The 11,841-nt window shown below is 39.6% G+C and overlaps 1 protein-coding gene across 1 annotated transcript in view; it reads right to left on the minus strand.

The window, feature by feature from the left end:
- The window catches only part of LOC103368549 (uncharacterized), a 14,775-nt gene extending 8,815 nt beyond the window's left edge, over positions 1–5,960 (minus strand). Inside the window, exons 1-7 of the mRNA XM_008296955.1 lie at positions 5,709–5,960; positions 5,557–5,628; positions 4,673–4,766; positions 3,235–3,358; positions 2,915–3,149; positions 1,142–1,298; positions 582–669 (exon numbers count right to left, since the gene is read on the minus strand). Of these exons, the coding sequence (XP_008295177.1) occupies positions 582–669; positions 1,142–1,298; positions 2,915–3,149; positions 3,235–3,358; positions 4,673–4,766; positions 5,557–5,628; positions 5,709–5,960 (1,022 nt within the window). The remainder of the gene's footprint in view (positions 1–581; positions 670–1,141; positions 1,299–2,914; positions 3,150–3,234; positions 3,359–4,672; positions 4,767–5,556; positions 5,629–5,708) is intronic.
- Between the last annotated feature and the right edge of the window lie 5,881 nt (positions 5,961–11,841).

Raw genomic sequence — 11,841 nt, forward strand, 5'->3', positions numbered from 1 at the left:
CACAAAACGACCACAAAAACACACAAAAGAATTACAAAAACACACAAAACGACCGCAAAAACTCACAAAACGACCAGAAAAACTCACAAAACAACTACAAAAACACACAAAGCGACCACAAAAACACAAAAGGACCACAAAAACTCACAAAATGACCACAGAAATTCACAAACAACTACAAAAATACACGAAACGACCAGAAAAACTCACAAAACAACTGCAAAACACACAAAACAACCCCCAAAAAACACAGGAACAACTACAAATACACAAAAAACAACCACAAAAACATACAAAATGACCACAAAAACGTTTTACAGATTTTTTTAAGCTGTATTTTAAAAAAATAAAATAAATAAATTTAAGACTGTTAAAATAAGTTCAGAAAATTCTTGTAATTTGACAAATATTTCCTTTTATTAATGCCTTGTAATAAAAAAAGTCGTATTAGTTTGATAATTTTAAACAGATTTACTTGCAGTCTTTTAAAATGAGACATTTATTAACAAAAACATTGAATGAATGTATTTCTTCTAGTCTTTTTTCCGACAGCGGCCCGTTCCAGGTGACGACGGACTCACCTGGAGGAGTTGAACTCGTAGAGCCTCAGCTCACTCAGAGCTCTGCTGGAGTTTCCACATAAACCCTGCAGAGGTCTGTCACCTGATCCTGGACGGTTTTAGAGAAGAAGAAGCAGTCAGATGCTGATTCAAACAGGCGCACAGTGAAGAGCTGAAGTGTCCTAAACAGGCCACCGTACAAACTGAAAACCCTCTCCTGTCACCCTGCACCTCAACAAACGCTGCATCTCCTCCTCCAGCAGTGCCAATAATCTGAAAGTGTTTCTACATTAACTGGAGCTGCTCTGTGGTTACACGCTGGACTTTATCCTGGTTTAAGGTTCTTTACCTGCTCTCTAGTGGACATTTCAACCACCAGCGTCCTTCATCCCTCCTATTCCTGCAGGATCAAACCTACCAGAGCCTCCTGTGGACTCAACAAGCTGCTGTTCCTGTGGATTCTGTTTTCATGGCTGAAATGATTTTATTCTCAGTTTCAGAAAACCTACAAACTGTCATCGATCAGATTTCAGTGTCAAAAACCACATTTGTGCGACGGCGTGCCGGCGGCTGTTCGGTACCCATCACGTGGATCTGAGCCGTGTAGCCGTCGAAGAACACCGAGGTGTTGAAGGAGGAGGACAGGATCTTAGCAGCGACTCCGGTCCGGTCCTTCAGCAGCTCGACGCCGTGACGCTGCAGAGGCGAACCGTTCAGGATCAGATCGGTGTCGTTGAGCTGCAGCGGAGGGCAGAAAACACAGAGTCAAACTACTTTATGGCTCATTTTGTTCGTGGTGCTGGAGAGTTAAAGGGCTGGTTCTATGTTCAGACGGCCTCCTGTCTGCAGACATCAGAACATTTACCAGTAGACAGAACCGTAGATATCCAAAACTGGAATCTTCAAACCAATTCTGGATGTTGATAAAGACTATTGCTTTGCACTTCGGATGTTAAAGTTGAGTAGAAAACTCAGGAAAGTTTGAGTGGGATTGAAGAAAAATTCTGGATTTTCAAAGAACTCATAAAACTCAAACTAGGACTGTGTAAGAACCATAAAAACCATCAAACACTTGTGACCCGTTTAAACTCTGAATGAAGTTTCTTCTATACTTCCTTCCAGAGTTGTTCCACAGACAGCTGGTTTTAGCACCTCCCATTCATTTCAACGGGGATTTTTAACGCAGCTTTTGGCAAATTTCGTAAAAATCACACAACGAATGGCTTCCAGAAGTCACGGCACAGCGTTCCTGATCGATCCGCTCGTTCTGATGTGTTATTTTAACGGATTTTCTCAAAGCTACGAGACAAGTTAGGTGTCAGAAATCATCTTGGAAGAACCTACAAGAACCAACCTGAGGAACAAGTGAGTGATTATGTTCTGACGCTTTTCCAGTAATAATTCTACAGAAATAACCAGAACATCTTTCAGAGATTTAAAAATGACATTGAGGTAATTTGAAACATTAATTTGGACAAAAACAGAAATGATCCCTTGTACGTTTTAAGGATTTTTAAATTATTTTAAATATATTTTTTTGGGCTTTTGCCTTTATTTAGAGCAGTAGAGAGAGACAGGAAAGGGGGGAGAAGAATGGGGACAGACCTGCAGCAAAGGGTCATGAGCGGGATTCGAACTCACAACCGTTGCGTCGGGGACTGTAGCCCCTGTTCATGGGTCACCCGCTCAACCAGGTGAGCTATACGGGCACCCTAAATTATTTTAAATCCTAAATTTATGGCAAGTTTTCGTTGGCGGCGTTACTCTTTGTCCAGGACTGGACTGCAGCGCCGGGTCAGTGTTTGTATCTGAGGTGTGCTGATCGGTGGGTCGACGAAGCACAAGATGTCTGGAGAAGATAGAACTTCAAAACCAGGAACAAATCAAAGCTCCACCGCAGCGACTACTCCACGGTGAGTTCTAAAGGTGTGGATGATGGAGAATCTCCTCGTAGCGAGCGTTTGCTTTCCTGCATGAACAGCTGCAGACTCGGGCAGGCGACGAAATCTAGGTCGCATGTAGACTTGAAGAAACAGAAACCATAAATTCACCTCCTGTACTTTTGTTGTGACTGAAGAAAATTAGCTGTGAAGACCAAAACAGTTGTCGTACCAGGCTGTAAGCGTGTTTATTTCTGCTGTGAAGTTGGACATTTTAACATGAAGGTCTGTGGAGGACTGACCTGGTTGTGGAGCCTCTAGTGGACGTTAGAGGAACTGCAGTTTTGAGCTTATTATTAATTTTATTTATTAGTAACATGTCACTGGAACACTGCGTTTGCTGCAGGATAACTCGCCACAAACAGGAAACGTCTCCGTCTGCCCTGATTCCTGATCAGACAGGTGTGTTGTTACCTGAACCCGGCCTCCTTGCCCCAGCTGGATGTCAACGTTCTGCTCGTCCAGACGGAGGATCACTCGGTCCAAGAAACTGACGTCTAAGCGGCGACGTTCCCGGAAAACGGCGAGCACCTGGACTCCGGCCTCGGCCAGCAGCGTGTAGGCGCAGCGGTCGGGGACGGAGGTGACGTTGCCGTGGAGGTCGATGACGGTGGAGGCGGTGGCGGTGCAGGTGGCCATCCAGGTGCACCTGAAAATCAGCACAGCCAAGGGAATGGGAACAAATACATACACTGACCACCCTCGTTATGGAGATATCAATCTGGGTTATTTACTGTCCGTTGCCGTGACAACGCTCTCCGGGGCCACAGGCGGCGGTGCTGAGGACAGACGTCGCATCACAGGTGATGGAGGAGGCTTCAGAGTCGCACGCAGCTGTTCCCGGTTCATAGAACACACCTGGAACAAACCCAGACGTTAGAACAAGATGAACTGGCTTTAAAGGGTCGACTCATCCACACCAAGCAGCAACACGTGAAGATATCTGGACCGGTCTCTGAGGTTCCTGCTGGTTCTGGTGTGACGGCGGTGACACGTTGTTTTTATTTGCATAGTCAGCAGGTTTCTCTAAAGCTGGAAAATCAGTCAAATAGTACAATTTTCAATCATTACTTACATTTTCTTAAAAAAAAAAAAAAAAAGTCAACTAACTGTAAAATAACATTATTTCTACTATAAAAGAATTAATTCCTATTTGTAAAAATTCCAAATTCTCATGTGGACATTATTGAGAGTTTTGGCCTGTTTTAGTTTTATTTTAACGTCATTTATTTTTTTTTTTTTTGCGTTTTTACTGGATGTCATCCCGTCTTCTTTCTGCTCCCGTTCATTCAGGAGTGTTTCTGTCATGTTTAATTGTTTTGTTTTGTTTTGTTTTAACTCGATGAATGAAATAAAAAATTTTAATTAAAAAAAAAAAAAAAAAAAAAAATCTCTAATTAAGAAAAAAAAAAAAAAAATCTATAAATCAGAGAATTAAAAAAAAAAGGCTTAATATAAATAATTTTACTTCCAAATAAAGGCAAATATCTGCAAAATAAACTTGTTTTTTTGTGGATTTGCAGTTAAAATAATAATAATAATAATTTTGCGGACTTACCCAACAAACCCAACATACTGTTTATAAAAACACAGATTTTTAATGTGGACATTATTGAGAATTTTGGCCTGTTTTTGTTGAATTATAACATGAATTTTTGAGTGTTTTTACTAGATATCTGTAAGTAAGACAAAAAAAAAATCTGTAAATCAGCAGATTAAAAAACAGGTTTAATATAAATAATTTTACTTTCAAATAAAAGCAAATATCTGCAAAATAAACACGTCTTTTGTGGATTTAATACAGTAAAACAAATAATAAAATGTAATTTTGCGGATTAACGTGAGAAAACCCAACATACTGTTTATAAAAATACAGATTTTTATAAAATAAACATGTACATGAATGGATCCTTTATCCTCTCATTTTATAGATATCATCTGTAATGTGACTAAACAGGGAATATCTGTGAAATAACAGTAAATTGTTCAATAAACTACAGTTTGAAATAATATATATATAAACATTCTCCAAGTGAAGCCCAGCAAATTAGAAAAGTAGTAAAATCAGAATATCATCTATCATCAACTAAATACGTTGGATGTGTTGGATGGAGGCAGAAACCTCAACAGCTGGATGAATGAAATGAAAAGCGGTTCTCTGACTCTGCGTACCGGAGCGTCTGCAGCCGCTGGTGTCCAGGTAATAGCCAGATCCATTCCATCGACGCACAACCTCTCCTTCGACCTGCACGTCGGCCTGCAGCGCCTGCAGAGCAGCAACACAATTAAAACGACAGCAAACGAACCGCGGTGGTGAGGGTTTACGAGTAATGACCTACGAGACGCAGACGCAGCGAATAAAAGACAAAACTGGATAAAAACTAAATAAATAAAGACCAAAACTAAAGATATCAGCAGATCACAACCTGCCTGAACTAAAGCAACGCGTCAGGTTTGGAGTTTTCATGGTTATGTTTGTACGTCAGCTGAAAATAATGTTTTACCTCCTTTAATTTAAGGTAGTAGCTTCGAAAACAACTACAGAGACTTCAGGATATCTGGGATTATCAGAGCTCCAGAAAACCCGACACTAAATGTAAAACCTTCTTTTATGTCGGATAGCAAGGCTGTCGGATTGTTAAACGTCAGGTTAACGAGTCACCAATGGATTTACATTTCAAAGTTAGTTTAAGAATCTATAATGAAGTATGTAAACGTGCTGAACTGAATGAATGATACGTGGAACCAGAATTATGAGGAATTAAACTGCAGAAACCTGTTTAAACACACAAACGGTGAAAGTGAAGCAGAAAAAATGATGATGTGGAAATCTGAAATGTTCTTCAGGACTATTTAAAATTCAGAAATGACAGAAACAGAGAAACAACGTTCATCTAGTCGAATCATTTTAGGTTCATTTAGCTGAAAAAAACAACTCTCGTCTGTTCATCCGTCGAACTCAGGTGACAGGAACTCGTGAACCAGAAACGTTGGTTCCTTTATGATGTTCTACAGTTTGTCCTATAGAGTCAGAACCGCCTCCTTCGTGTACTCACGGTCCGGTTCCCTTCATCCAGAACCAGCTGTGCAGCCGACTGGGTGCCAAATTTGCGGAACGTGATGTTTATCTGGAACACAAATGCCAAGACTGTTAGCGTTTTTCAAAGTTCCCGAGTTCAACATCCGGATGAATCAGAACCTCAGACACCTTAGCGGGATTCGTCTGGTCTCCGAGCTGCAGGTTGAAGGAACATCCTGAAGCAGCTTTGATCTGAGGAAGGTTCTGGTGGTAATCGGAACCCGCCGATTCCACCGAGTCCTGAGCGGACCAGCGACCGGCGGACGATCCTCTCTGAGCCGTCAGGAAGCAGTCGTTCCCGGTTCCTCCTGGTCTGTAGTGATCTTTGAAGCAGACGGCGATGTTCCCCTCGGTGACGTTCACCTGAGAAGATAGAACCATCTGCAGCTCAGCTCATGGAGCTCATCAAACTGCCTTTAACGTCAGAAAAACAGATCCCTGCCACCAGAGAACGTTCCCACAACGTTAATTTTTAGCTGCAACATTGTCAGGAACATAGACGATGTTCTAGAATAACGAATGTTCTCAGTGCAACTTTTTAAAAAATCGTTTTAAAACGTTATTGAGGCCTCAGACGATTTAGATTTTTTTGTAAAATGTTTCTGTAACGTTATATGTTGACAAAGGTGGAACATTCTGTCTGCAATGTTTTGAGGATGTTGCTGAGAAAACACATTATAGAACATTCTCACAGTGTTCCATGATGGAAGGAAGAACGTTCTCAAACAAACATTTTCCAGATGTTATCGAGGCCTCAGATGGAAGAACGTTTTGTAACGTTCCTGTAATGTGATGTATTGAAGGTGGAACATTTTGTGTTTCTGTTGGAGGAACAGCTTATAGAACGTTCTTCTATAGAACATTTCACCATTGATGACAAGGGAAGACCGTTCTCAAGCAATATTTAAAAAACATTTTCCAGGTGTTATCGAGACCTCAGACGACAGAACGTTCTTTATAAGACGTTCCTGTGCTGTGAGATACTAACAAAGGTGGAACATTTGGTCTGTAATGTTCTAAAGATGTTTTGGGATGCTGTTGAGGGAACACATTACAGAATCTGAAAACGTTTCCACAGTGTTCCATGGTAACAAAGGAAGAACATTCTTAAACAAAGTTCAGAGATGTTTTCCAGATGTTTTGGAGACCTCACATGACAGAACGTTCTGATATAGTGAAGGTGGCAGGGAACACAGTATAGAACGTTCTTCTGTGGAACTTTTAATGGCAGAACGTTCTGAAACAACATTTTCTAAACGTTTTCCAGATGTTATGGAGGCCTCAGATGACAAAACATTCTGAAACTGGTGCGTAAAGATTCACCTGAATGCTGGACATTTAATTCTAGGTTTGCTCACTGAGCGGTCAGTCATCCAGGGGTTCAAGTTGGTTCCTTCATGTGGACTTTAGGTTTCATGTCCTTCAATATTGGATGGTTCTAGCACTCAATGTTCTCTGTATGTTTGATTCTTCCAAACAGAACGTCTTCATGTTGTATTACAGAATCTAAATCCAGTTAACGGGACCCTTTTAAACACTCGTTAGTAGAATAAGAACCGCTGACGTTCCTACGTTCTCCGTCCTCGGAGGTTTGCTCCACTCACGTAAACTGAGGTGTAGAGTTCTCCGAAGTACAGGACGGGACACTCGCTGGCGTTCAGCCGAGCAGGAAAAGTGAAATCCTGAGCAGCTCCTGCAGACGAGGAGACGGTCGGTGAGTGACGTCGGTCAGGAAACAAGACGGAGGAGAGGTGACGGGTTCTTACCTGCCAGGTGAACCAGGAGGAGGAGGAGGAGCAACATGATGATCAGAGCTGGAGGAGACACATCTGGATTTACTCCAACAGCTACATCCACCACAATTACAACTCTGTTATTATTATTTATTACATTTTATATTTATATTTTCCCAGCACAATGTACATTTTTATAGTTTATGCTTATACTCAACTTTGCCCAAATTAGTTTTTTATTACTTAAATTTGAAAGCTTATAGATTATTGCCAACAAACTACGTTATTTCTTAATATTTTTGGTGATTTAAAATACCCGCGGGGACACTGGAGACCCCTAAATTATAATAAATTCCTTCCAGATGTTTAGATTATCACTCAGTAGTTCATGAAAACAGAAAAGTGTACAGTTCCAGATGTTCCACAATCTCTCGTCTTGTTCCTACAGATGTTAGCTGGTCCACCATGAAGAACGCACAAGAATTCACACTGACTGTGGATATCTATCAGGCTGCTCGCTAAAGGACAGGAAGTCAGGAGCATGAGACAAAAGGATGCAGCTTTTTGAATAAACTGAAATTGAGCTCCAGCCTCATGATCTGAAACATTACAATTTGAATTTCACTTCGTAAAAGTTTGCAAAAAAAAAAATAAAATAAAAAAGGAACCAAGGCTAAAAAATGACAAAGTTCTTATGGAACAATATGATTCTGTAAAAGTTCTGTTTATTTAAAAAAACAACAACTAATAATTACAATAAATGAACTCCAACAATCGTGGCGTTCTTCTTTTTAAAGTCTTGATTATTTGGGACAAAGAAAACAATTATAACAGGATAATTAATCCAGTTTAAATATAAATTGAATTTAGTTAAAATATGAGTTTTAATCCAATTTAAAAGTAAATTTTAATCCAGTTCACATCTGCGTTTTAATCCAGTTTAAATATAAATTTAATTTAGTTAAGATATGAGTTTTAGTCCAGTTCAAATATGAGCTTTAATCCAGTTTGGTTCTGAGTTTTAATCCAGTTTAAATGTAAATTTAATTTTGTTAAGATATGTGTTTTTATCCAGTTTAGATCAGAATTTTAATCTGGTTTGAATTTGATCTTTAATCCAGTTTAAATATAAATTCAATTTAGTTAAGATTTGTGTTTTAATCCAGTTGAGTTCTGAGTTTTAATCTGGTTTGAATTTGAGCTTTAATACAGTTTAAACCTAAATTTTAATCCAGTTCACATCTGTGCTTTAATCCAGTTTAGATACAAGTTTGAATCCAGTCTGAATATGAATTTTAATTCAGTTTAAATGTGAGATCTAATACAGTTTAATTCTGAGTTCTGATCCAGTTTAAACATGAATTTTTCTGTGGGTTAAAGCAGAGTTTTTAAATTAAAAAAATTCAAATTTTCTTCTCCCCACGTCTGAGGCCTCGGTGAAGAGATCACGCTGGACTTCAGAGGTTAAAATTTCTCACAGATTTGTAATAAATCAAGTCACAAAGACCCCAATACTGTGGAATAAAGCTCGTTCCTGTGCAGAATAAAGACGGTTCTGCAGGAGCAGCAGTCCCAGTGATGTCGAGCTCCAGTGACTCAGGTGATGTTACCTGCTGAAGGTTCTCTGGACGTCCAGGTAGAAGAGGTCCTTCAGGTCCTGCTCTGGTCCGACTGAAGCTGTCCGTCGCTCAGATTCTCCTCTTTTATCCTCCGCTGGCTCACAAAACACGATACATGATTTCATACCTGACATTTCCCCCAAACCTGTTCCCCCTCATTCTGTTCCGGTACAACATGTACAGTCTGAGCCGGCTTCATTACTGTGCGCTGAGCTTTACAGTCACAGGCATGACGGCTATGTGATGAAGATGATCGCTAAGCTGAGGATCTGTTTCACAGCCGGCATCGGTTCAGCTCCAAAACATGTCAACTTTGGATTTTTATTTATTTCTATTTCACCATCAGGCTTCTTCTGGATGGAGGTTACATAAATGACAGTAAAGCGTTCAGTGTTCAGCCTGTTTCCATCTTCAGGTCTTTAAGCCTGAATTTTTAATTCAGTCTAATTCTGAGTTTTAATCCAGTTTAAATCAGAGTTTTAATCCAGTTTAAATCACAGTTTTTATCCAGTTGAAATCAGTTTTTATCCAGTTTAATTGAGTTTAATCCTGTTTAAATCAGAGTTTTAATCCAGTTTATATCAGAGTTTTAATCCAGTTTAGATCAGAGTTTTAACTGAGTTTAAATCACAGTTTTAATCCAGTTTAAGTCTGAGTTGTAATCCAGTTTAATTCTGAGTTTTAATCCAGTTTGATGCTAAATTCTAATCTAGTTTAATTTGGAGTTTTTATCCAGTTTAAATCAAAGTTTTTGTCCAGTTTAAATCTGAGTTTGAATCCAGTTTAAAATCACAGATTTTATCTAGTTTAAATAACTTTTTATCCAGTTTAATTGAGTTTAAATTCAGTTTAAATCTGAGTTTTAATCCAGTTTAAATCAAAATTTAAATCCAGTGTGAATCAGAGTTGCTATCCAGTTTAATTGAGTTTAAATCAAGTGTATGTCTGAGTTTTAATTTATTTTTTAGTATCAGTTTTAATTTGGCTGAAGTTTGAGTTTTAGTTTAAATGAGTTTTATTCCAGTTTAAATCTAAATTTTACTTAGTTTAATTCTGACTTATAATTAGTTTGAAAATAACTTTGGATCCAGCTCATATGAGTTTTATTCCAATTTAAAGCAAATTGTCCTTTTATATGATTCTAATCCAGTTTAAATATACGTTTTAATTTAGTTTGAAAATGAGCTTCAATGTAGTTTTAAATTACTTTCATAGTTTTATTTCAATTTTAATATCCAGGGCCGTGAAAAAGTATTTGCCTCCTTCTCGAATTCTTATTTTTTTAATATTTCCCCCACTTAAATTAAAAGACCATCAAACAAATGTAAACATGAGACAAAGATAACCAAAGTAAACGCAAAATGCAGTTTTTAGATGATGATTATTTCATGTTTTAAGGGAAAAAAGCTATCAAAGCCTACCTGGCTCTGTGTGGAAAAAGTAATTAAATCATGAATTAACTGTGGCTCATTACATTTCTTGGAAAGCTGAGTTCAACTTCTCTGACCACGGCCAAGCCTGATGACCTCCAGACCTGTTCAGTCAAGAAATCACTTCAATAGAACCCGTCTGACAGAATGAAGTCGGCCAGAAGGTCTCAAAAAGCTGCAACAAAAAGAAATTCAAGAACAGAAGAGAAATAAAGTAACTGACATCTATCAGTCTGGACATGGTTACAGAGCCATTTCTAAAGCTGAAGGACTCCAGAGAACCACGCTGAGAACCATTATCCACAGATGGAGAACACATGGAACAGTGGTGGAACTTCCCAGGAGGCCGGCCGACCAAAATGACTCCAAGAGCACAGCAACGACTCATCCAGGAGGTCACAGAGGAACCAGGACAACATCTAAAGACCTGCAGGCCTCCCTGGCCTCAGTTACGGTTCAGCAGTTCAAGGCCAAAACCACCGCTGACCAAGAACATCAAGGCTCGTCTTACTGCTGCAGACAAACATCTGAATGATCCCCAAGACTTCTGGGAGAATATTCAACGGACTGACGAGATGAAAGCTGAACTTTTTGGAAGGTGTGTGTAAACGAACGTCACAGCAGTAGTCAGACATGGTGGTGGTGGTGGTGTGATGGTCTGGGGCTGCTCTGCTGCTTCAGGACCTGGACCATCACAGCAGCAGTCAGACATGGTGGTGGTGGTGTGATGGTCTGGAGCTGCTCTGCTGCTTCAGGACCTGGACGACTCGCTGCAATTGGTGGAACCATGAGTTCTGCTCTCTACCAGAAAGTCCTGAAGGAGAATGTTTGGCCATCTGGTTCATGACCTCAAACTGAAGCACACTTGGGTTCTGCAGCAGGACAACGATCTAGAACACACCATCAGGTCCACTTCTGAGTGGCTTAAAGAAAACAACAACAAAGGTTTTGGTCCAGTCAAAGTCTGGACATGAATCTGATTGAAAAGCTGTGGCATGACCTTAAAAAGGCCGTTCATGCTGGAAAACCCTCCAACTCTGCAAAGAAGAGTGGGCCAGGATATCTCCAGAGATGTGAAGGACTCATTGACAGTTGTAGAAAACTCCTGATTTCAGTCGTTCCTGCTGAGGGCGGCCAGACCAGGTACTAGGTTTAGAGGACGATTACTTCACACAGGACCAGGCAGCTTTGGACAGTCCCTTTTCTTTGATAAATAAAATCATCATTTAAAACTGCATTTTGTGTTTACTTTGGTTATCTTTGTCTGATATCTACGTTTGTTTGATGGTCTTAAACACTTTTAATCCAGTTGGTCAGATTGTTTTTGTCAGATTTTCAATGTTTATTGAAGTGACTTTATGCATGTGAAGTGTAGACCGACAGTTCTTACTGTTTTACTCTGCAGTAGAACAGGTTAGCTAACAGGTTAGCTAACAGGTTAGCTGACAGGTTGGCTAACAGGTTAGCTGACAGGTTAGCT

The sequence above is a fragment of the Stegastes partitus genome, unplaced genomic scaffold, assembly GCF_000690725.1.
Source record: "Stegastes partitus isolate 25-593 unplaced genomic scaffold, Stegastes_partitus-1.0.2 Scaffold1171, whole genome shotgun sequence".
Classification (NCBI taxonomy): Eukaryota; Metazoa; Chordata; class Actinopteri; family Pomacentridae; genus Stegastes; species Stegastes partitus.